We start from the raw sequence: 26627 nt of genomic DNA on the forward strand, positions 1-26627 counted from the left end.
TTTCCATTAATCGTTCATTCGCCCCATGCTTTCCCTGTTAACTCTCCCAACTGCAAAAAGTCAGTTTTTTAAAAAGTGGGTTTGTTGTGCCAGGACGACAGAGTCCTTTAATCCGCTTAATTCAGCAAACCTAAATTCCTGGTATGCGCTTGAATCTCTCCCACAAAATGCTGACAGCTTGGAGGTGACCTCAAATATAGGTCTTTTCCTGGAGATGCCAAGAGGTGAAACTGGCTCCTTTATTATGTATGGAAAGAACAAGTGCTACCACTTCACTGAGGTCCCTCCCTTATTCTTCCTGAGAGCTGAAATTTTAATGCCTTTAATTTCCCATGGCAGAAACAAGAATAGCAGGAAATGTTGTCAGAGTGTAACTTGTTCTGTATTACCGGGGTCATAATTGATGGCACCGTGATAAAACCCAACAAAAGAAGTGTTTATGAATATTATCGTCAGAGTGGTGCAAAAGAGCTGCTTCCCCTGTGCACGCCCCTAATGTATTAACACAACTGCAAATACTTAAGCTGTTGTGGGGAAGAGTCACGGCTCAGTGGTAAAGTATCTGCTTTGCATGCAGAAGGTCGCAGGTTCAAAACCTGGCACCTCTAGTTGGGGCTGGGAAAGCCCCACTGTCTGAAATCCTGGGAAGCTGCTGCCAGTCAGTGTAGACAATACTGAGCTGTATCAGTGGTCTGACTCAGGGCTAAAAGAACTGTTCAAGTCCTTTGTGAGTATGAAGGAAGCTTTGGAAAAGAGTCTAAGGCCTCATCTGCACTATACATTTAAAGCACTGTCACTTTAAGCAATCACGCCTTCCCCCAAATAATACAGGGAGCTGTAGTTTGTGAAGGGTGCTGAGAGTTGTTAAGAGACTCCTATTGCCCTCACAGAGCTACAATTCCCAGAGTTTCCTGGAAAGAGGGATTGTTGGTTAAAGCACTGTATTATATTTGAGCTTTCACATTGTAGGGGAACCAGCCTCATATCACCAGCATGTTTGAGTCTAATTAATGCATGAAGGGGTTAATGCCATAGAGTAAGCTGTCCTGCCAGGTTTTGCCTATGTCACTTCCCCTCACCTTGGGAGGAAACGGGCAACCAAGCCTTTTGTTCTACTTAGTCTAGGTGCATGAGGATGTCTGAGCTGCTCCCTCCAGCTGCATGGCTTTAAGCAGCCTCTTTTGTTTCAGACAAGAATAAAGTATGAAACTAATGTTTTCCTATACCAATAGTTTAGGAACTCTTACCATTTTATAACCAAGCAACATTTTACTGCCTGAGCAACTATTTCTGACTGCTATATGGAAAAGCACATGAACTTGACCTCTGAATAATTTTGTGAGGGTACCATTTTATGACTTTCTAAATGTGTGGTCTATTTTTGTGCTAGGGAAATGGGATACATCAAGATTCACTGGAAAGGGCACATGTAAAAGTTTTTACAGCCTATATTCCCATGCTTTCTTTGCTGCATGTTTTGCCACATCAAATCTCAGCTGGGGCTCTCTCACCAAAAAACAATTGCCCCAAGTTTGGATCTTTGCATCTGGGATTTCCAACACACATGACACAAAAGCAGCTTCTGGAAATCTAGTGGAAGCTTAACATTCATTTCTGTGTCACTTGCTTCAAGAAAAAAACAAACTGTTTGCAACCCTGTGGATCCAGAAAATTGCACGATTTGGGGTGACAGCATCTTAAAAAGCAGAGACATCACCTTGCTGACAAAGGTCCGTATAGTTAAAGCTATGGTTTCCCCAGTAGTGATGTATGGAAGTGAGAGCTAGACCATAAAGAAGGCTGATCGCCGAATAATTGATGCTTTTGAATTATGGTGCTGGAGGAGACTCGAGAGGAATGAGTGCTCACTGGAAGGACAGATCCTAAAGCTGAGGCTCCAAGACTTTGGCCACCTCATGAGAAGAGAAGACGCCCTGGAAAAGACCCTGATGTTGGGAAAGATTGAGGGCACAAGGAGAAGGGGACGACAGAGAATGAGATGGTTGGACAATGTTCTCGAAGCCATGAACATGAGTTTGACCAAACTGCGGGAGGCAGTGGAAGACAGGAGTGCCTGGCGTGCTCTGGTCCATGGGGTCACAAAGAGTCGGACACGACTAAACAACAACAACAACCAACATAGAGCTCTACCCTGCTGGGGGAACAGAAGCATGTATGGAGGAGAATGACATTGTCCAATGACATCCATTGTTTTGCCACATTATGCCCATTGGTGTGTAAAAAATGTAGCATGACATGCTAGTATATCTGTCCAAAAGTATTGTTCAACAATGCAGCAGGCACTGAAATAATGCAACAGGCACTGAAAGGAACATTAGAAATCAGGATAGGCAGCATTTTAACCAGGAAATCTAACACAACATTTCTCACATCTGGATGCAGCCAGTGTCTGGTCTTCATTGAGCTTTCTTTCTGATCTATTTCTGGGGAGGTTATACAACAAAGAGCATTCATCCTAACAGAGGTTAGACAATGCCCAATCTTTGTTGAGCATTTGTTCAGTTTTCTTTGCAGAGAGGTTCAATGATGAGTGGAGTTTCTTGTGTGGTGTTCACACATATTCCCACTAATCTGCATGCCTCTCATACCTTTCAATGTGTTTTACCATCACTTTCTGAACCATAACATATTTGCTAGTTTTTAAAAGTGGATTTCTTGCTCTAGACTAGAGTAATGGAGTGCTTGAATTAATTGAAGAATCCTAAAGTTTCCCAGCGTGTGCTTGAACCACTCCTAGAAAATACCCACGGTCTTGAGGCGCCCAATCTGTCCCTGGGAATATATTTACTCTCCTCCTTTTGTGGCTGGTGTTTTGTTTTGTTTCCCTAGATCCAAGAGATTCTGCAGGTGAATGCAGAATGCATTTTGAGCCCAGGCCCTTATCTGACACCAAGGTGCTCTCTTCTCAGTTTACTCCTTCTCTCTGCAGAAGTTTATCTTCTCTCCGGACTGGCGGCGGGGGTGGGGGGGTCTTTCCCAAGCTCCTCTTTGGCGACTGAGTTGGCTCACAAAAATGCTTTGATCTCCTCTGTGCTGTTGATTTTTCCCTTAAAGGCTCTAATTTTTTTTTAAAAATCTCCGCCACTATTTTGCCAGCAAGCTAAAAGGCTCCGAGAGCTATTTCTTGGATTTAGGCAAATCTGCATAGATGGAGGTGTAGGGTTTGATGAATCTGTCCGTTTTGGTTTGGTTGACCCCATTTCCACATCTGTTTGTGAATTGCTTTGTTTTTTTAAAACACGTGAAAATTAATGCACACCTATGCATTTCAGACAGAATTTTGCCTAGTATATGCATTGCATCTCCCCTCAATAAAGGTAAAGATAAAGGTAAAGGAACCCCTGACCATTAGGTCCAGTCGTGACCGACTCTGGGGTTGCGGTGCTCATCTCGCTTTATTGGCCAAGAGAGCTGGCGTACAGCTTCCGGGTCATGTGGCCAGCATGACTAAGCCGCTTCTGGCGAACCAGAGCAGCGCACGGAAACGCCGTTTACCTTCCCGCCGGAGCGGTACCTATTTATCTACTTGCACTTTGATGTGCTTTCGAACTGCTAGGTTGGCAGGAGCAGGGACCGAGCAACGGGAGCTCACCCCATCACGGGGATTCGAACCGCCGACCTTCTGATCAGCAAGTCCTAGGCTCTGTAATTTTCCCCAATTCTCACGCTGGGCATCTGGTTGGCCACTGTGAGAGCAGGACGCTGTTCATTGTACAGCAACCGCGGTCAACTCGCTGCAAGGAAATCCCCTATCCAGCTGGTCTGTCTTGTGTTATGTCTGGCCTCTCCCCATTAGTTTTATGGCTCCCGTAAATTAACACCCACTTGAGATCACCGGATCACACCTGCTAGTGTCACTGGGCCTCACAGGGATGTTTTCCTTCTTGCAAGAGCTGAAAGGGGTCGACTGAAAATGAAAAGGTACAGCTGAGTCTTTGCAGACAGACCTCTTCAGGTATGACTCATGCTAAGGAGCAACCCAAGAAGAGACTAGCTGCTGGGTCAGACCAATGGCCCATCTTTCCCAGAATCCTGTTCTCACAGTGGCCAACCAGACTGCCCTGAGTGCAGCAGCAAATCCCCACCTGCAATTTCTGGCAACTAGTGTTCAACTGCCTCCGACAGGGGAGGTAGAACCTAGTGACTGTGGCTAGTAGTCTTTGATAGACTTATCTTTCATTAATTTGTCTAGTCCTCTTTTAAAGCAGTCCAAGTTTTAAAGCAGTCCATTACTGGTCCTTTGCAGGAGCAAACTCCGTAGTTTAACTAGGATCTTCCAGCACTCAGCTTCTGTGGATGTTCCTAAATTCCAGCATTATGAGAGAGAGAGAGAGAGAGAGAGAGAGAGAGAGAAACTTCCCTCTGTCCACTTTCTCTGGACCATGCATGATTGCGTAGGAATCAGGTTCAACCCAAAAATCATTGTATAGGCTTCAACTCAAGACTCATTTATTCCAGAGGAATTTTATTAATCCTGTATAAATGCTCAGGAGTGAGCAAATAGTGGATTACGGCCAGATTACTTCTCCTATCCACTTGAATTTCTTACAAAAGTTCCTGAAATTTGCAGGAAAACAATTCTGCTAATCCTCCTCCTGCTAATTCCCATTCTTCAGATTTCCAGCCTCTGTGGGTGTTCTGAGTATGTTGTTTTACCCAGCTGAGGAACAACTCTTTATCTCTTTTGCAAAGAGGTGTTTTTCTTTCCCACTTTGAAATAAACGTTTGGGGTTAGTTGGCCAAAAACACCACTTTGAGCATTACAAAAAGAGATTCTTTTGGAATTTTAGAGGTAAGAATACAGGAGAGGCAAATGATGGATTGCCCATTTAATCTTGAGGGCTGCAGATGTATCTGGGTAGATTGTGGTACAAACCTGTGTACGTCTGTTCAGAAATGAGCAGAAGAATGTTTGAGGGAGTTGCAGGGATCAGTTTCTGCTGCCAAAGTTGACCCTTAATGAAGCTGAATTAGACATGTCTATCAACTTCATTGAGTCTACTCTGAGTAGGACTAGCATTGGATGCAACCAATGATTACTGGCCATGATCTCCTCTGGCAAGGTGGCTGGAAGCCATGTGAAGGGAATTCCACACATGTGCTGATATATGTCCCCAGAAACAGATGAATATGTGATTTTTTTTTTTGTTTTCCCCTGCATCTTATTCCCCCCAAACTTAATTCAGCCCCTTCCCCAATATTTAGGAATGAAAATGAATGAAAATTCACTAGTCTTTTAGGGGGCATTTCTTTTAATACACACATTTTTTGGTATGCAGTTTGGACTAATACAGTCACACCTCATGTTACATATGCTTCATGTTAAGTTTTTCCAGGTTGCATCCTGAGGCGACCTGGAAGTACCAGAAAGGGTTACTTCTGGGTTTCACTGCTCGCGCATGCGCAGTAGTGCTAAATCGTGCTTTGCACATGCGCACAAGCACCAAATTGCGTCGCACACCTGCGCAGATACGGTGCTTCAGGTTGCGGGCTTTTCACGTTGTGAATGGGCCTCCGGAACGGATCCCGTTCGCAACCAGAGGTACCACTGTATGCACATTCTAACAAACAGCTTGCTCTAACATAATGCATCTTCTCTATGTTGCTTTTACTAATGTATGTGTTTTTAAAATGGTGTGAGTCAGATGGAAAATGGAGCCAGCTTGTTTTCTGTTGCACCAGAGGGGAATAATAATGGTGGTGGTGGTAGTAGTAGTAGTAGTAGTAGTAATAATAATAATAATAATAACAACAACAACAGCAATAATAATAATAATTTATTTATACCCCACCCATCTGGCTGGGTTTCCCCAGCCACTCTGGGCGGCTCCCAACAAAAGATTAAAATATATTAAAACATCATTCATTAAAATCTTCCCTAAACACGGCCGAACTAATAGACTCAAGAACCGAACAAATAGATTCAAACTACAAGAAAGCTGAATCCCACTAAACATTAGGAATAACTTTCTGACAGTGGAACGGGCTGCTCCAAGAGGTGGTGGAGGTTTCTTGGGAGAGGTTGGGTGGCCATCTGTCAGGGATTTTCAGTTCTGATTCTTGCACTGTTGGAAATTGGACCACGCTTGGGGTCCCTCCTAACCGCCTAGACTTCTATGAATCACCATCTCCGTTAACTATAGTAGGTCTACTTTGAGTCGGGCTAGTATTGGCTGCAGCTCTATGTTTGTGGACAGAGTTCATCCACACAGTGGGGAGATCCTTGGCCATTCTGCTGCCCTGCCGTTTTGTATGGAATTCAGAAACATCGCACTGTTTCTGTTTCTCTTGACTTCCAAGCTGAGCAGAGCATTTCTCTGTCATAGTGGGATCTAGTCCAAAGACTTCTGCTCTGGACATCATCCACTGGAACAGACCCCTTGTCAGAGTGCCAGACAAGATCTGTGGCATTTTAATCGCCATCACGCTGTATGAACTACACAGTCTTCGGAGCTAATCACTTCACCGTTTTTGGACTGTGGTTCTTAAATTGTCTAAAGCTGGCATCAGACACCAATGACGCTCTCTCAAATTACATGATCTATGCCCCTGCGTTGTTGGAGACAGTGTGGAGTAACAGGCACATTTTTGCCTGTGGTGGGAATGTGGGAAAGTGCAAAAATTTGGAGCTCTTTTCAGAGATAGCATGCAGTACCCATCAGAAGCTGATTACAGAGCCAGCCCTGGCTCTATTGTCCACAGAAAGTGACTCTAATCCTGTAGTATCACATAAGATTTTTGCATTCCAGCTATTAGCCTCTGCAAGATTAGCATCCCATTAGAAATCTTGAGAGCTAATGCCCTAAGAGATGTGGCTTAGCAACGTATGGGATATAGCTCTCTCGGAACATCTAACTTAACACTGCCATGTAATTCAAGGGAAACTGAACTTGATTTATTTGATAAAGAATTATATCCCTTTAATGAGGGAGGCATGGGACGCGGGTGGCACTGTGGGTAAAAGCCTCAGCGCCTAGGGCTTGCCGATCGAAAGGTCGGTGGTTTGAATCCCTGCGGCGGGGTGCGCTCCCGCTGCTCGGTCCCAGCGCCTGCCAACCTAGCAGTTCGAAAGCACCTCCGGGTGCAAGTAGATAAATAGGGACCGCTTTCTAGCGGGAAGGTAAACAGCGTTTCCGTGTGCGGCTCTGGCTCGCCAGAGCAGCGATGTCATGCTGGCCACGTGACCCGGAAGTGTCTCTGGACAGCGCTGGCCCCTGGCCTCTTGAGTGAGATGGGCGCACAACCCTAGAGTCTGTCAAGACTGGCCCGTACGGGCAGGGGTACCTTTACCTTTTAATGAGGGAGGCAGGTTTAGAGTGACTGGGGATACGCAGCCAGATGGGTGGGTGGGTTGTTGTTGTTGTTGTTGTTGTTGTTGTTGTTGTTGTTGTATAAGGCAGCCTTGAGAGATTAAGTCATATTCATGGAAGGCATATTTGAAAATATAGCATTATACTTTGGGCTTTTTAAATGCATAGCTAATTGAATATTTTATGTAATTCTGTTGTACCCCATTGTACCAAAGTTGCTCGTGATTTTTGTCTTTTGCTACTGCTGAAGAGATCTTTCTTCTTCTTCGCAACAATGAAAAAGGTCCTTCTAGTGCAGGGGTAGGAAACCTAAGTCCCGTGGGCCGGATGAGGCCCAATCGCCTTCTCAATCTGGCCTGTGGACGGTTCGGGAATCAGCGTGTTTTTACATGAGTAGAATGTGTCCTTTTGTTTAAAATGCATCTCTGGGTTATTTGTGGGGCATAGGAATTCGTTCATTCCCCCCCCCCCAAAAAAAAAAAATAGTCGGGCCCACCACATAGTCTGAGGGACAGTGGACCGGCCCACGGCTGAAAAAGGTTGCTGACCCCTGTTCTAGTGGTATGACACAATGTGGTAGGGTTGCCATATTTCGAAAAGTACAAATATGGACACAAAAGTTGTTGAGCTTTTTCTGTTCTGCTGCATAGTATAGTGGGCTGGCTGCAGGAGGGTAGTGACAAATTTGGAAGTGCGAGGTCCCTTTAGGATAGTCACAGCTACACTCCCTTCTAAGATTATGCAATTTCCTTATAATTACACAATAATAATAACTAGGGACACATTACAATGATCAATTCGGATATCATGCATTGCCTTTCAGCTAGATCTGTGGACATACATGGCAAATGAGTTGGACTGCTCCGAGACCTTCTTTTGCGGTGACTTAAGCTGTGTTGTCCCTGGAAGTTCCATTGCACATGATGGAACTTGCATGCCATTTTTCCGAAATGCTTAGCTGTGAGGTGTACAAAAGAGCAACTCCTTGGCGCTCTTCCCACACTTTCTCCAGAGCAACCCGAGAGCAGGTATCCTTGAACTCTGATGATGGCTTCCCGCTTGCCCAAATGGAGGCTAGAGAGGCATGTGAGAACGTTTGTAAAAACTAGGTGAAATTTGCATTTCTCGATCTGTCCCACTTTTGCCTTTTTGCTCACTGCCAGCAGGCGTTCCCTGGAAGCTCGCCCAGAAAGGATTTTTTGCTCTTGTGCTGCGAATGGCCCCCAATTCATATTCTAGAGTGTCAGTCAATGGTCTCATCGAATCATAGAGCTGAACTGGACCACAAGATTCTACCCCCAGCAATGGAGGAATCTTTCACCCTCTGTGGTGCTCAAACCCACAACCCTGAGATTAAGAGTCTCATACTCTACTGAGTTATCCAGTGCATCCATATCTCATATGGTCATCTGTCTTTTTCTTTTTAAGCTGTCTGCAATTACGGCGTGTGTTTCAATGGAGGCAAATGTGCAGAAGGCTCCTCTCAGGTCTGCCACTGCCCTGCAGGCTTCCAGGGCCCCAGCTGCCAATATGGTGAGTAGCTGCTTCAAACTGACCCTTGCGCCGATGTCAGTCTTAAGTTGGAGCCGCCTCTCCACCTGAGTCGGAGACCTGGCTTGGCACACACATCAGGCTGTTGGGAGTTGACTCCTAAGTGGATGATAACTGTTATGTATTGAAGTTCTCACCCTGGCCACCAGGGGCATTGTTTTCACTCAGGTCCACATAAGTTAATTTAGGCAGGAAACCCTGGGGTGTTGTTGTTGTTGTTACAATGTTGGCATGCGAAAAGCAGGCCGGCTGAGCTGTTCAGTTCAGTTCAGTTCCAGCTTACTATAAAGAACCACTTGGAGAAATCTCTGTGTCGACAGCTATGTCCACCCACAACTTAATACCGGCGACGAAGGTGGGATTTGAACCCACGCATGCAAAGCACAATGGATTAGCGCTTTGGACATTGAGGGACTGTCTGCCCTATTTTTCAGTGCCTGAAATAATTTACTATATAGTTGTGCTCATATATGCTTGTACAAATGGCAGTTGCTAGTGGCCAGTATAAACATATCCCTTACATATTTGTCTATCTCCATCCTGGTTTGTGCAACATGCCAAGCCGAACTATGGGATCATCTTGGTGCTGACCTGCTGATTTGGAATAATTCTTACTGCTGCTCTTGCTGTGCCGCCGTCTCTTTTTAACATCTCAGGTCTTCTAGCGAGGTCTCCCTCTTATGTTTGCACGTGTGCGTGATGTCTGGGCGCCGCTGACTGCAATCCTGCATTTGGAAGTGAGACGCAGTCTCCTCTGCCTTTTTGCCAGATTCCATTGATTCATAACAGCTGGGGAGAGGGGGCAGTTAGGTCATCATAGCAAGAGAGGTTCTCTCTGGGAAAGACCCCACTAAGTGCTCCTTACATCCCGTAATTCGCAGAGATCTTCCAGTTGGCACGATACATGTGTCTCCCCCTACCTCCAGCAACAAACTTCAGGGATCACACACACCCATGATGCACACACACAAACCCACAACTAGATCACACAATTTTCTTTTTGAGTAACCTGACCTTAGGCATGCTTGCTTGGGAACTCGGGGTCCGTGCATTCAATGGGGCACATTTCTGAGCAGGTATGTTTTACGGTTCAGACAGCATGTTACAAAGGAGGCGTGTGAATGCCTCTCTCTCTTTAACACCCCCTCCCCGCCCCAGCCAAACAGCTGCACAGTGAGTTGAGGGGTGGGGGGAGAGACTGAGGCGAATCAGGATTTAGGGAAATGGTCTGGAAGGGGGGGAGAGCTTAATTCCCTACATACCACATATCTGCTAACATTTCTCCGATGAAAATAGGGATGTCCAAAACAACAACAACAACAATGGTGGCGATATGTTGGTGGCTTCCAACATATATAAAAACATAATACAGTGGTACCTTGGTTCTCAAACAACTTGGAACCCAAACACTGCAAACCTGGAAGTATGTGTTCTGGTTCGCAAACTTTTTTTGGAAGCCAAACATACTCCGTTTTGAGTGTTATGCTTCCGATTTGAGTGCCACACTTCTGTTTTGAGTATTACACTGTGATCTGTCAGTTTTTGCTATTTATTTTTTGTTTTTGCGGCTCTTTTTTGTTGCTTTTGTGACTGTATGGAACCCAGTTCAGCTACTGATTGATCGCTTGTGTGACTGCAGTACATTGTTTATTGCTTTCATTTTATGGATCAATGGTCTTGTTAGATAGTAAAATTCATGTTAAATTGCTGTTTTAGGGGTTGTTTTTAAAAGTCTGGAACAGATTAATCCATTTTGCATTACTTTCTATGGGAAAGTGTGCCTTGGTTTTGGAACGGACTACCGGAATGGATTAAGTTTGAGAACCAAGGTACCACTGTAAAATATCCTAGTGGGAGAATGCCAGGGATTGAACCTGGAACCTTCTGTGTGTGGAGGAACTGCTCTGCTGCTGAGCTATCTCGCTTCCTCTGATGTTAAGTCTGGCAGGATTATGCAGAGCTGCGATGGGCCTCAGGAACCTCCGTTGCTGAGTGCACACATCCATTTCATGCTTTGGGGAGTCCTGATTACAAGAAAATAATGAACTCATCTGGTTAGGTGGGTTTTAGCTGCTGACTCAGCATGCTTTCTCCCTCCTTCCCCCTTCTTTCATGGTACATCTGTTTTCATGAACTGTAATTATCATTACAGGTGACAATATAGAAGCACTATCAAGGCATTTGAAGTCTCTTTCAGATAATCTGTTGAAAGCATATGCAATTCCCTACACACACACACACACACACACACACACACACACACACACACACACACAGTGTGCTCAAGAGAGAGCACAAATATCATGCTGTTGCAAGAGACCTTTTGTTATCTATGGGTGTGGTGTGTTCAGCAGGGCTCATGATCCGCTCCTGCAAAATATAGTCCCCCTTTCTCTCTGCATAACTTCCACTGCAAGCTCCTCTCCTATCCCAATTTTCCTATCTTTTCCACTGCACATTTTTGGAAGTAAATGTCAACTGCATAATCCTCTGCATCGCAACTCAAAAGGAAGTTCCATTTGCTTCAATGGGACTTGCTTTCTGGTCAGCCTGCCCTAGTTGGGCCCCTTTGAGCTGGCAATGGACTCTCAACTCTCTTTGAGTCCCAGGCCCAGAAGGGTTGGTGGTCAGGGCTGATGGGAATTGTAGCCTGTAGCATCTGGGGGCACCAGGCTGGGGAAAGTTGGTGTACTGGGTTGCCCACCAGGAGCGCTCTTTATAATGCACATTTCCTCAGAGATAAATGCCATGCTGTTCTGTGAGATTTATTACTGACTAGTTACTACAACCATGTATCCCACAAAAGGCAGGGCATAGCCATCATTGTTAGTTTCCATCAAAAGCCCTCTCCATGGATTTGTCTAATCCTTTTTCAAAACCACCCAAGTTGGTGGTCATCACTGCCTCCTGTGGAAGTGAGTTCTGAAGTTTAACTATGCACTAGGAGGAGTTTGGATTTGATATCCTGCTTTATCACTACCCTAAGGAGTCTCAAAGCGGCTAACAATCTCCCTTCCCTTCCTCCCCCACAACAAACACTCTGTGAAGTGAGTGGGGCTGAGAGACTTCAGAGAAGTGTGACTGGCCCAAGGTCATCCAGCAGCTGCATGTGGAGGAGTGGGGAAGCGAACCCGGTTCACCAGATTACGAGTCTACCTCTCTTAACCACTACACCACACTGGCTCTACATGAAGGAGGACTTTCTTTTATCTGTCCTGACTCTTTCAGCACTCAACTTTGTTGGATGCCCACAGCTTCTAGTGTTATGAGGGTGGGGGACTTTTTTCCATCCACTATTTCCATACCATGCATAATACTATAAACTTAGGGACTCTCAGGGATCCCTTCCTGGGAGTTGCTTTCTAAGAAACTTGTTCACCTTTTCTCTAAACTCAAATGTTCCGAATGCTGCAACCTTTCCTCGTAGCAGAGTTCCTCCACCTCCTTGATCTTCCCCTAAGGAAGGACCCTTGGATTTCTAGAGCTAATGTGGTATAGTGGTTAACGTGTCGGACTAGGACCTGGGAGACCAGGGTTCAAATCCTCACTCAGCCATGAAGCTCACTGATCCAATGCTGCTCAGCTGGACCTACCTCACAGGGTTGTTGTGGGGACTAAATGAGGACAACCATGTGAGCACCTTGGAGAAAAAGATGAGATATAAATGCAATAAATAAAATAAAAACAAATTTCCTACCATGTAGGGGTACATGCAGGATTTATTTTCCTGTGTGCACACTTTGCCCTTAGGGCTGACGCCAAGATAGTCATTGCCTCCCCTCCTAAATTCTGGTATCGGATGGCGTGCAAAACAGCAGTTTCAGGCCGAGCCAAATAGCAATATGCTTTTCTGGCCCTGGCTCTCGTACATCCCGTTAATGACCTGCCTAAAATGCACAGACAGAAATAATGGATTTCCCTTGCTATTAAAACGGGAGTTACATCGGTCCAGGTGTAGATGGTTTGTTCCAGACGATTTTACAGAAGGCTATTTCTCCCCCTCCTATTAAAACCCATGTTCTAGCTCCTTTCAAATACTGTTTTTTTCTTTCTGTTTCTTCATTATGTAGCTCAGGAGTGGGGGAAGTGATGGGGAGTGTAATCATAGGGTTGTAAGGGACCCCAAAGGTCATCTAATCAAACCCCTGCAATGCAGGAATCTCCACTAAAGGGGCCATAACAGATGGCCATCCATGGAGCAGAGGAAGTGGGAGTCTGTCCTTCAGCCCCAAGGCCAGTTCTCTTCTGTGGGTGACATGCCAGCAGTGGGCCAGAGGCAAAAGTGGGAGGGGCAGCAAATGCAAATATTTCTTTTATACAGTAGGCAGGGAGAAGCAGCCATCCCTTGATAGCAAGTGCAGAGTCTCTCGCCTCTCCAGGTTCTTCTTCCTGAAGAAGCTCCTTTATGAAGGCCCCTGGAGCTGGAAGTGGTCTGCAAGCTTACAAAACCTTACCTTTTTAGTCCAAGGGCCACAGCCCCTTCCGGGCACACTTTCAGGGGCCGAATGCCAATGGTGGGTAGAGTCTGAGGTCAAAGTGGGTGGAGCAACAACTGCAAATTTTTACCTTTGTACCGTAGGCTAGTTTCCAGGCCTCTCTCCAGGCAAGCAAGGATCACAATCAGATCAAGGACACATTCCAGCCAGGCTAAAACACTCAAAGTGTATGTGAAGCAAGAACAGCGAAGAGTGTAGCCTGGGGAGAGTTCTGAAGGCCACATTCGTATGTGGGCCTGAGGTAGGTTCCCCTATCGTAAACGCAATATTTTGCAGCTACCTGTTCCATCTGTACCTTGCATTTCCTTGCAGCGGGCACTGTTGTGATGTAGTATCAGGATGGCAAGGACTGCATTTTCTCGGCCTCAAAACGCCCCTCTTTTTGCACTGGGGAAAATTCCACCTTCTTGCAAGAGGGGCCTTCCTTCCCTTCCTTCCCCCCAACATTGATTGGGGAAGCGGGTGGAGGTTGGATTTCTCCAAACAGCTGAGTAATGAGCTTGCGCGGCTATTGCACCGAGAGAACCATCTGGAGAGGCCCCAAGAACAAGCCGTTTTCCTCCTTCTCGGCGAGGCTGCCAGGTTGAAATTTCCTTCCCCAAATGTATTCCCCCCCCCTTGCGCTCTCCCTCCCCTTGAAACAAAGAGCTCCTTTAGTCGGAGGCCAGTCCTTCTGTTCTGTTTGATGGCGAGGTCCCTGCAGAGCTGTAACAAGCTTATGGGCTTTGCTGCTGGAATTTGGTCCCGAGCGCAGATACATCTTCCTGAATTCCATTATGTGCTCAAGGTGGCTTTCAGTTGGCTCCACGGATATCCCCCTGGGCCAAGGGGAGAATGTGGACAGGAAAGCAATCTTCCCGTGCGTCCCCCCCCCCCAGGGCTGGGGTGGGGGGAGAGATGAAAGCCCTTCTGACTCGCTTGGGGGCTTCCTGGCAAACTAATCTTCATAGCCCTTTGTGTAAAAGAAGACCCGAGCCGCCGCACGTGGAGACGTGTGATGCAGCAGATAAGCTACAGATGCTGGGCTCAGCGTGGAGATGAGATGGGCAGCCTGACCTGTTTAGTTTGCTGGTTGCACCTAGCCAGAGATCATCCTGTGCTGGTTTGCAGGGACTTCGTCCATAGTCACTTGCGGTTCATGGAATCCTAGAATTGTGGAGTTGGAAGGGAACCCGCCCCCCCCCCCCAGGGGCATCTAGTCCAAATCCCTGAAATGCAGAAATCACAGGTAAAGAATCCCTGCTTGGAAGAAGTCCCAGAGAGCGAGCTGGGTTGGTCCATTGCAGCAAAACCCAACCTGGGGTCGTGTGGCACCTTGAAGGCTGACACGATGGCATGTTAGGCTTTATAGACTTGATCCCATTTTTCCAGATGCATGAAATATTATCCACAAATATAAAGCAGGGCTGGGTGGATCTGACAGTTTTAGTTTCTCTCCTTTTGTCATTCTTCCAATCTTCAATTTGGTTATCCACATTTCTGCATTGATTTGTACTTAAAAAAAAAAAACCTCCATGAAAATTCATCGTGAATTTTTCTAATATACAGTGGTACCTCGGGTTACATACGCTTACAGGTTACAGGTTCCGCTAACCCAGAAATAGTACCTCAGGTTAAGAACTTTGCTTCAGGATGAGAACAGAAATTGTGCTCCGGCGGCATGGCGGTAGCAGGAGACCCCATTAGCTAAAGTGGTGCTTCAGGTTAAGAACAGTTTCAGGTTAAGAACGGACCTCCAGAACGAATTAAGTATTTAACCCGAGGTACCACCGTACACAGGATAAAGCCTTCTCACCTGTGCACATCAAGCAAGCCTCTGCAAAATACTCAGCAGGGCCTCCCCTCCGGATTTTAATAACTGGACAGCTTTGTAACAAAACAGAAGGTCCTTCAAATAGCCTTGCCTCAAGCCTTTTGGGCCTCCAAGAGTTAAAACAAATGTAGCCCAGCTGGATAACATTCAGTAACCAGGGGTGTATTGAAAGATCAAGTGATTGGTTCCTGGTCCTATGGACATGTAAGCAGCCTAGCTGCTGACTTGGCAGCGACTGCAGCTACCAGATGCTCTTTGAGGGTAGACACATATAGAGCTCCAGATCACCAATGTATTGAGCATATATCCTGATTGGCTGGCACAAAGCTTAGGGGAAAGTTAGATTATGCCCTGACTTTATCGAGCACCAGTTCTTATTGGTTTGCAGGGACATTATATGTCTACGAACATTCATTCTAATTTGCTTGCACAATATTTATGCCCCCAATATTTATTCAGTCCCCCAATCTTCAGAGCATTTTGCCGTCACCTTTCTAACTACAAAAAAATTGATTTCTTTTTAGAAGTGAGCTTCTTGTGCTCGGTCGATGGAGTGGTTGAATCCACTTTAATTGTGCAAGTCTGAATGCTGACTATTTTGAAGTGACCTGGATGTGATGTGGCTGAGAGCTTTCATAGGTGACCTGTCTGTTGAGCATTCATCCTGATTTGTTGGCAGGGAGGCAAAATGATGTTGAAAGTTCCCAGTACATTTTCACATCAAGCTCCTTATCTGGAAAAGTCAGTTGGGTTGGGAGAACAAGAGTTTCAAGCCAACTTTAATTGTGCAACCTGAATTTTCTGGGATGTGATTGGAGCCCACCTACAAATAGTAACAGATTATTATTATTGTTATCATTATTAATTACTTTACAGTGGTGCCTCGCAAGACGAAATTAATTCGTTCCGCAAGTTTTTTCTTCTTGCGAGTTTTTCGTCTTGCGAAGCACGGTTTCCCATAGGAATGCATTGAAAATCAATTAATGCGTTCCTATGGAGACCGCTTGCCAAGCTGGCGGTGTGGAGAAGGGCTTTTCTCCCCACTGCAAGCCTTCAGGACAGGTACGGGAACAGAGGGGAAGGCGCGCAGCGCTTCTCCTCTGTTCCCAGGGCTTGCGGTGGGAGGAGGGTTTTTCCTCCCCACCGCCAACATTCAGAACAGCATTCTGAATGTTGGCGGTGGGAAGGAAAACCCTCCTCCCACTGCAAATCTTCAGGACAGCCATCCGAAGGCTGGCGCAGGGAGAAGGTCTCTCCGCTCCACCACCAGCCTTCGGAGGAGGTCCGAGGACAGTGGGGAAGACGCGCTGCGCTTCCCCGCTGTCCTGGAGATTTCCCTATGGGCTTTCGTCTTGCGAAGGAAGCCCATAGGGAAATTTGTTTTGCGAAGTGCCTCCAAAACGGAAAACCCTTTCGTCTAGCGGGTTTTCTGTCTTGCGAGGCGTTCGTCTTGCGGGGCACCACTGTATACTCCACCTTTTCCCCTGAACCTAAGGCAGCTTACAGATAAAACAGGAGCAGCTAAAAACATAGGAAGCAAACAAACAAGCACCCATTAAAAAACAATTAAACATTAACAGAATTCCTATCTGAAATGTAGGAAATCTTTCATCTTTTCATATTTTTACATGTTAAATTTGCAGACAAAAAAATTAATAACCATTACCATCAGGTGAAAGGGTGTAGCTTGCACCCTAAGTATTGCAGCCAACCAAGTTTTACTCAGAGTAGGCCCAGTGAAATTAATGGACCCAAGTTAGTCATGCCCATTCATTTCAGTAGGCAACAACTCCTGGGTGCAACAGCTGTTGGATACAATCCTGAATGTATTCCTGCAAACATGCTTATTGCTTCCATCACTGGGGAGTCTAGGAGTACCAGAGGGTCAAAGATACTCTTCAGCTGCAAGCATAATCTTTCACTGGGAGTGCAACCCCTTCCAGAACAGATAGTATCCCAGTTCCTGAGCCAGATTTTCCAATGACCAACAGCATGCGGTGCGCTGAGTGGGGGAGCAAAGCAAGCCTTTAATGTCTGATCCATCTGGCTCCCTGAAGCTTCTGCAGAGAGCTTTGTGTGGAAATAAAGGAGTTGGGGAGAAGTTTCTGGTACTTTGGAGACTGACCTTTCCAAACATAAGAGCATCAACTTTGAACCTTTTTTTGCCAAGGGGAAGAAATCAGTGGAGTATACTCCTGTATTGTTTTTCTTCTCGAAAATACAGACATTTTTTATCTCTGGACCTTGAATTGGGCCACAGCTCCCCCTTGTTGCTCACCCAAATTGAGATGTTCCGGGTACCAGAGCGCAGCTCATTGGAAGATGTGAAGCAGTAGCCTGGGCTACCATGGTGAAAGGTCAGGGCACTTTTTGTGCCCGGACGCGGGTGGCACTGTGGGTTAAACCACAGAGCCTAGGGGTTGCCCTGACCTAGCCACTGTGATCCACACGACAGTCACCTCCAGACTGGATTATTGTAACTCACTCTATGTGGGGCTGCCCTTGAGACTGACCCAGAAACTCCAGCAGGTGCAGAATGCTGCAGTGAGATTCCTTACGGGGTCTTCGCTGCGAGATCACATTCACCCAGTGCTATACCAGCTGCACTGGCTCCCAGTGGAGTACATGATCAGGTTTAAGGTGCTGGTTTTAACCTTTAAAGCCCTATACGGCCTAGGACCCTCGTACCTACGGGACCGCCTCTCCTGGTATGTCCCACAGAGAAACTTACGGTCTTCAAATAAAAACATCTTGAAAGTCCCAGGCCACAGAGAGGTTAGGCTGGCCTCAACTAGAGCCAGGGCTTTTTCGGCTGTGGCTCCGATCTGGTGGAACACTCTGTCACAAGAGACTAGGGTCCTGCGGGACTTGACATCTTTCTGCAGGGCCTGCAAGACAGAGCTGTTCCACCAGGCCTTTGGCCAGGGCACAGCCTGACTCCCTCCCTCGGCAATCTTCCCAGAGCCCTGGCCAAATGGTTGCCAGTGGCTTGATTTGAATTAATTTTATAACGAATGATTTTAGAGTGTTATTTGTGTTGTACTTTTGTACTGTTTTATTGTTGTTAGCCGCCCTGAGCCCGGCTTCGGCTGGGGAGGGTGGGATATAAATAAAATTTATTATTATTATTATTGCCGATCAGAAGGTTGGCGGTTTGAATCCCCGCGTCGGGGTGAGCTCCCGTTGCTGGTTGCTGGTCCCTGCTCCTGCCAACCTAGCAGTCCGAAAGCACATCAAAGTACAAGTAGATAAATAGGTACCTCTCCGGCGGGAAGGTAAATGGCATTTCCGGGTGCTGCTCTGGTTCACCAGAAGTGGCTTATTCATGCTGGCTACGTGACCTGGAAGCTGTACGCCGGCTCCCTCGGCCAATAAAGTGAGATGAACTTTATGGACCTAATGGTCAGGGGTCCCTTTACCTTTACATTCTGCATGCATACTTATGCCCTGCCCCGATTTGTGTGAGCAGAGGTTACTTGTCCTCCCATCATCATTCCATGCTTTCCAGTGCCTTTCCCCTCCAACGTTTGTAACTGCAAAAATCCTCCCCCCCCCTCCAAGAGGAACGCTTGTTCCAGGGTGATAGAAAGCTTCAATCTGCTTTTAATTGCAAGCCTAAATTTCTGACACAAGCTCACACCCTCTGCAAAATGCAGACTGTCTGGCGGTAACTGAAGTGTGAAAGCTGGCGATTGTATTAGTTTGGTTGGTATGGATCAGAATTCATGAAGTTCAAGTTCCTTAGGCACCTGTACTAAAGAAAAACTAGACCTTAGCAGTTCCCTTTTCTTTGAGACAAACGTATCCTCACAATGGATCGTCTGATTCCATAGAATATCTGCCATATTTATTTTTTTCTGAATGAAGAGGTGGTGTGTGTTTGCGTGTGAAAACGAAGCAGGGTACTTATCTCCAGTCTTAGTGCACCAGAAATAGACAAGATCCAAGGAGAAGATAGAAGAAACAACGTCATGTGAATAACTTGCAGCCCTTTGGGACAAAAGTAAGAGAGCTGGGATAGCTCAGTTGGTAGAGCAGGAGACTCGTAATCTCAGGGTCATGGGTTCAAGTCTCAAGTTAGAGAAAAAGATTCAGTGCATTGCAGGGGTTGGACTAGACGATCCTTGTGCTCCCTTCCAACTCTACAATTCTATGATTCTAGACACCTTTCTACTTCTCCATACTTGGGACAATCTTGAGTCAACCTTAATATCACTCTAAGTGTTCCCCCCACCCCATTGTTGTTGTTGTTTAGTTGTTTAGTCGTGTCCGACTCTTCGTGACCCTATGGACCAGAGCACGCCAGCACCTCTGTCCTCCATTACCTCCCGCAGTTTGGTCAGACTCATGCTGGTAACCTCGAAAACACTATCCAACCATCTCGTCCTCTGTCGCCCCCTTCTCCTTGTGCCCTCCATCTTTCCCAGCATCAGGGTCTTTTCCAGGGAGTCTTCTCTTCTCATGAGGTGGCCAAAGTACTGGAGCCTCAGCTTCACAATCTGTCCTTCCAGTGAGCACTCAGGGCTGATTTCCTTAAGAATGGATGCGTTTGATCTTCTTGCAGTCCATGGGACTCTCAAGAGTCTTCTCCAGCACCCTAATTCAAAAGCATCAATTCTTCGACGATCAGCCTTCTTTATGGTCCAGCTCTCACGTCCATACATCACTACTGGGAAAACCATGGGTTTAACTATACGGACCTTTGTTGGCAAGGTGACGTCTCTACTTCTCAAGATGCTGTCTAGGCCTGTCATTGCCCTTCTCCCAAGAAGCAGGCATCTTTTATTTTCGTGGCTGCTGTCACCATCTGCAGTGATCATGGAGCCCAAGAAAGTAAAATCTCTCACTGCCTCCATTTCTTCCCCTTCTATTTGCCAGGAGGTGATGGGACCAGTGGCCATGATCTTCGTTTTTTTGATGTTGAGCTTCAGACCATATTTTGCGCTCTCCTCTATCACCCTCATTAAAAGGTTCTTTAATTCCTCCTCACTTTCTGCCATCAAGGTTGTGTCATCTGCATATCTGAGGTTGTTGATATTTCTTCCGGCAATCTTAATTCCAGCTTGGGATTCATCCAGCCCAGCCTTTCGCATGATGTATTCTGCATATAAATTAAATAAGCAGGGAGACAAAATACAGCCTTGTCGTACTCCTTTCCCAATTTTGAACCAATCAGTTGTTCCATATCCAGTTCTAACTGTAGCTTCTTGTCCCACATAGAGATTTATCAGAAGACAGATGAGGTGATCAGGCACTCCCATTTCTTTAAGAACTTGCCATAGTTTGCTGTGGTCGACACAGTCAAAGGCTTTAGTTAAAGGTAAAGGGACCCCTGACCATTAGGTCCAGTCGTGACCGACTCTGGGGTTGCGGCGCTCATCTCACTTTACTGGCCGAGGGAGCCGGCGTACAGTTTCCGGGTCATGTGGCCAGCATGACTAAGACGCTTCTGGCGAACCAGAGCAGCGCACGGAATGCCGTTTACCTTCCTGCCGGAGCAGTACTTATTTATCTACTTGCACTTTGACATGCTTTTGAACTGCTAGGTTGGCCGGAGCAGGGACCAAGCAATGGGAGCTCACCCCATCGCGGGGATTCGAACCACCGACCTTCTGATCGGCAAGTCCTAGGCTCTGTGGTTTAACCCACAGCACCACCCGTGTCCCTCTCCCCATTAGTTACATTGCAGTATTTCTGGTTTTTCCATTACGGTCATTAGCTTCATAGCATATTAGGTGGCGGTGGGGGAGTAAAATTGGCTCATGCCTCCGGTTCTGTTCTTGTTGATTTTCCCCTTTGTTCATCCCCTCTTTTTTTTGTTTGGTGATTTCCCAGCTCTGACAGGTAAAGTGGGGTGGGGGAGCAGGAGGAGAAAGGAAAGCAAGGCTCCGCTTTGCCCTGAGTTATCTGCTTGTCCATCGGCCAAGTACTAGGTATTTAATAGTTGGCAAGCAGATAGCACCAGACACTTTGATGGAGAGGCTGGGAAGGGAAGCAAGCCAACATATTAGAGGAGCTTATTGAGTTGTGCAAGGAAGTTTGGTAAATGCATTTAAATGGGGGGGGGGGGGAGTGGAACGCACTCAGGACAAAAGGAGTGTTTGGAGATTCCCTTTTAGAATTTATTTTTTACTTTTTAAAATGGGGATTGGGGACGGGGTCCTCCAGCTGTTGGTGGACTCCAGCTCCCATCAGCATGGTTGATGGTCAGGGATGATGGGAGTTGTACTTGAGCAACATCTGGAGGACCAAGGGCTCCCAAGCCCCTGATCTGAAGGCAGAGCAAATCTGCCAAGGATTCTTGAGCTGTGGTTCCTGCATTGTATAGGCTTGGACTGGACGGTTCTATGTATTTGGCTGCAGAAGCAAGGAGTGGTGGAGGACCAGAGTTTGTAAGAGCCAGCATGGTGCAATGGTTAGAACGTTGGACTAGATTATGAGAGACGAGGGCTCAGACTCCTATTCAGGCATGAAGCTCACCTTGGGACAAGTTCCCTGCCTCTCAGCCTGACCTATCTCTCAGGGTTGTTGTGTGGATACATGGAGAGAACTTTTTGGGCTGCCTTGAGTTCCTGAAAGGCAAGGTGGGAAATAAACGTAATAATGCTAGTTAATGATCACAAATTAATGATTCCACTGAACATGTGCAAAAGCATGCAGGGTTAGAGATTTGTAGTGAAGAAGTGATGACAGAGGAAGAGTACCATTGTCTCAGAGGATGAGTGCAATTGAAATCAGGTTTTAAATATTTTTTCTGCTGCATACAACAGGCTTTACCTGGAATAGTTTCACTTCTTACAAGAGTGTTTATATATATATATATATATATATATATATATATATATATATATATATATATATATCACCCATCGCCGCCATCATCATCAATTTGTTATGTTAAGAAGAGGAAAGCCAAGAAGCCCTCCAACTTCTCAGCTCATTAACTTGATTTATACACCTGGAGCTAAAAGTTCAGGCAGCTGAAAAATCTGTTATTTTAGGGTCCTGCTTTTCGTTTGTTGAAGCCAACTGGTCTTTTCTTTTGCTTTCCTCTGGAGCTCTGGTGAGTCATGTTTACAGGGTGAGTGGGAGGTTGAAATCAGCTGGGAGTTGACAAATCCTGTCCGCACCAGGGGTGCTTAGCCCAGCCTTATCAGTCTCAGGATTAGGCAGTTGAAGAGGATAGTCTAGTAGGGTAAATAGGGTGTTGCCCCACCAACCCCAGTTTGTCCTCAGCCAGGCCTGCCTGCCTTCTTCCTTACAACCACTGAGAGGGTGTTCTGTCTGTCCAGCTCTGGCTCCCCCTACTGTTGGTCTCCCTGCCTTCCACCCTATCAGCCGCAATGAGCATCTGCCACCACTGGGATGCTCCTGGGGACAGTCATAGGTGGAGCCCATAGCCTTGGGTCTCCTAATAGTAGCTTGGCTAACCTCTAGCTAGCCACAAGCTGTGTTCCCTAACACAACCGCTCTCCCTCTAAGTCCCCTGGCAGGTGTAGAGGCAGAGGGAGAGAGGTGAGATCTCTCTCTCTGAGTTTACAGTGGGTGGGAGAGGCTCCTGCTGTTTCTTGTCCAAAGCACATTAAAATATCTCTCCCTCCAGCCCTCTGTGTGTGTGCCAGAGGGCTTGAGAAACAAGCAGTGGGGAGAGTATCTTATCTCACTCACACTGAGCTTTGGAGAAGGTGAGAAACAGAGGAGCTGGTGGGCGGACAGGAATCCTGTTGATTCTTCACCTCTACATTCCAATACACACTCTTTGAGTAGATCTACACATTAGATCAGCAAGCATAGGTCACAGGATCATAGAATTGTAGCATTGGAAGGAATCCAAAGGGTCATCTGGTTCAACCTCTATAATTGCAGGAATCACACTGTGGGATCTCCCTCTTTATTCTGCCCCCCAGAACCCCCATATCTGCCAACTAAAGTAAAAAAATAATGCATACCCTTAGAATGAAAGAATTCAGAGCCCAGGAGTTTGCCTCAAGTAGGGATGTAAGCAGATAGTAATTTCCATCCCATCTTGCATTCCGTGCAGCCAGCACTGTTTCCGTTCTGCTACAGTTCAGCTTCTGCTGAAACCTAAATGATTCATCCTGCTATCCACTGTGGCTGAAACTACTCTGATTAATTCCATCATTGATTCCAATGCATTTCAGTGGAAGGGAAACATCAAAAACAAAAGGGGTTTGGACTAGGTGATCTCAAAGATTCCTTCCTTCTTCTGTGATTCCACAGCAAGTTTTGGTGTGATCTCTATGGCTAAACCGTGGAACAGACTCTCACAAGTGGCAGCGATGGCAACCAGCATGGGTAACTATGAGATAGGATTAGACAAATTCATGGAGGAGGAGGAGGCTTCTTAACTCTAGTTGTTGGAAACCACAGAAGGGGAGAATGCTGTTGTGCTCACGTTCTGCTTGTAGACATCAAAGAATGGGCATCTTGTTGGTTACTGTGAGAACAGGCTATTGGACTAGATGGGGCATGGTGGTTCTTCTGATCTTGACCTCCTTCCTTCCTTCCTTCCTTCCTTCCTTCCTTCCTTCCTTCCTTCCTTCCTTCCGTCCTTCCTGGAACCCTTTTTAAATGTAGCTTCTAATTTTCAATAACACCCCTTCCCCATAGCTCAGAGTGGCTTATGCAACAATTCAAGAAGCCAAGCAATGTTGAGAATGTGCTAATTAGTGATTATGTGTGTTCTGAGAATACCCAACAACGCAGCAAGCTTTGGTGGTATAACTAATGAGGGGCATGGCAGAAAGGGAGGCCCCTCCCCCCCCTGCCCTCCATCCATGGGTCCCCTTCAGATGCTTTGGAAGCTGTGCGCATTCCAGCCACCCCTGCATTCTTCCTTGCGGTTGTTGAACTGTACTTACTCTGCACAACGTCAAGCTGAAACAGGGCTCCTTGATAGCGGCACTTTGTCTGCTTTCGGAGGAGAAGCTTTTGCTGTCAAGCAGTGTAAACGGTTGCAACAGCTGGCAGGAGCTACGCAGGCGGGCCCTGGTCTCCAGAAATGTTTGACCGTTGCCTGATTTTGCTTGTCAGATGCAAATGATGAATGCCCGTGTTGAGAAAACAGGAGCCAAGGCACGGCTTGATATTTGTTGCAGAGAGGTCCAACTGGAGTTAGGGAAGTGCAGATCAGGGCTCCTTGGCCCTGGAGTTGCTGCCTCAAGAGACAATGGAGTGCTCTTCTGGGGGGTGAAGTCAAACCGCTGCATTAGCAGTACCGAAGTGACCGCCCTGGGGTGCAAGCCTGGGTGGTGGGTATGGAGGTCCTGAGCTGCCTAGACAACAAGGCCCCCTCTTGGCCTCGCTGATGTGGTCCAAAGGAAAGCGTATAGTGTTACCTTGGTACTCAAACGGCTTGGCTCCCAAACAAATCGGCTCCTGAATGCCGCAAACCCAGAAGTAAGTGTTCCGGTTTGCAAACAATTTTCGGAAGCTGAACGTCCGACGTGGCTTCCACTTGAGTGCTGGAAGCTCCTGCAGCCAATTGGAAGCCACACCTTGGTTTTTGAATGGTTTCAGGAGTCGAATGGACTCCTGGAATGGATTAAGTTTGAGAACCAAGGTACCACTGTGTATCAGGCAGATAGCTCAGTTGATTAGAGCGTGGTGCTGGTAACGCCAGGGTTGCAGATTCGATCCCCATAAGGAACAGCTGCATAGTTTTGCATTGCAGGGGGTTGGACTAGGTGATACTCAGGGTCCCTTCCAGCTCTATGAATCTACATATCAGTCATGCCTGAAATGGGAGTTACCTGTATATATATATGTGTGTGTGTGTGTGTGTGTGTGTGTATACAGTCATACCTCGGGTTGAATGTGCTTCGGGATAAGCGTGTTCGAGTTGCGCTCCGCTGCAACCTGGAAGTAACGGAGTGTGTTACTTTCGGGTTTCGCCGCTTGTGCATGCACAGATGCTCAAAATGATGTCGCGCGCATGCGCAGAAGCACCGAAACGTGACCCGCGCATGCGCAGACGCGGGTTACGTTTGCTTCTAATGCGAACGGGGCTCCAGAACGGATCCCGTTCGCATGTAGAGGTACTGTGTGTGTGCATGTGCGCGCGCGCCTAACTTAGGTTCATGAATTTCAGTTGGTATACTTTGAGTAAGGCTTAGTTGGATATGACCCTTAGTTTCTACTCGCCTCTCTCTAAGCAAGACACATTCAGAGTTCGAGGACAGGTTCCAATTGGGCAAAACCATGACATGAAATAGGGCTGGTGATGGTTTGGGCTTGGGGAGAGTCCTGGGGGCTAGATGGAGAAGGCTGGAGGGCTAAAAGTGAGATTCTGCACCCCTAGAACAGGACTAAAGAAAAGAGCAAATCTTGGCATCGTGGTATCTTCTCCTGCTCCTTGATCATTTTATTTGTTTCTTCTGGGGTCTGTTGACAATTTCAGAAACCTCCCCTACGTGTAAACGTTTCCATGCTCCACCTCACTGCATTGTGGCTTGGCAGATGGGCCTTCTTGCAGGCTGTTTGCAAAACCATGCGCTTACTAAGTCATGCTAATATGGCAGGTATTTGCACGCATTCCAGCGCCAAAGCGCAGAGCCTACCACCCACCAGCTTCTGCTTATCCGGAATGAATATCCATATGTTGCTGGCTGTTAAAGGAGAAATGTGTACCTCTAGCCATAATCTATGACTTCACTCACTCCTGGGCGTTAGTGAATAAGATTCTGCTGGGGTAAATGAAGTTTCGAGTTGATTCTTCATTGTTGGGTATCAAGATAGAATACAATTATGCATGGCATGGAGGAAATGCGTAGAGAAAAGTTGTTCTCCTTCCATAATACCAGAACTTGGGGGCATGCAACGAAGCTGAATCCTGGAAGATTCAGGGCAGGCAAAAGGAAGTACTTCATCACATAGCTCAGAGTTGAAATATTCCCACAAGAGGTGGCTACCAACTTTAAAAGAAGTTTAGACAAATTCACGGAGGGCTAAGACTGTGCTCTACTGTTGGAGGCAGTAGGTGGCCTGAATACCAGTTGTTAGATACCCCAGGAGTGGAGAGTGCTCTTGGTTAGATTACTGCAACACATTATATATGGGGCTGCCCCTGATGATGGTTCGGAAACTTCAGCTGGTGCAGGATTCAGCCGCCAGGTTGCTCACCAGGGTAAGACGGTTTGAGTCAATAATGCCAATCCTGGCTCAGCAATGCACTGGCTGCCAATTAGTTTCCAGGCCCAATTCAAAGTGCTGGTTTTGACCTATAAAGCCATAAATGGCCCAGGGCTGCAATACCTCAAGGATTGCCTCTCCCCAGTGGAACCGACCCAGACCCTGCAATCATCATCTGAGGCCCCTCTTTGTGTGTCTCCTCCGTGAGAGGTCTGGAGGGCAGCAACATCAGAACGGGCCTTTTCTGTGGTGGCTCCCCATTGTGGAATGCTTTCTCCAGAGAGG

The 26627-nt window shown here is 46.7% G+C and overlaps 1 protein-coding gene across 4 annotated transcripts in view; it reads left to right on the plus strand.

Moving 5' to 3' along the window:
- MEGF6 (multiple EGF like domains 6) overlaps positions 1 to 26627 on the plus strand; it is a 213010-nt gene that overhangs the window by 32635 nt on the left and 153748 nt on the right. For 3 of the 4 annotated variants that reach the window (XM_028740972.2, XM_028740975.2, XM_028740974.2), the window contains exon 4: positions 8760 to 8864. The exons of the other annotated variant lie outside the window; for it this stretch is intronic. In XM_028740972.2, coding sequence (XP_028596805.2) covers positions 8760 to 8864 — 105 coding nt within the window. The remainder of the gene's footprint in view (positions 1 to 8759; positions 8865 to 26627) is intronic. 4 annotated transcript variants of the gene reach the window in all.

This window comes from Podarcis muralis, chromosome 7 (assembly GCF_964188315.1).
Source record: "Podarcis muralis chromosome 7, rPodMur119.hap1.1, whole genome shotgun sequence".
NCBI lineage: Eukaryota > Metazoa > Chordata > Lepidosauria > Squamata > Lacertidae > Podarcis > Podarcis muralis.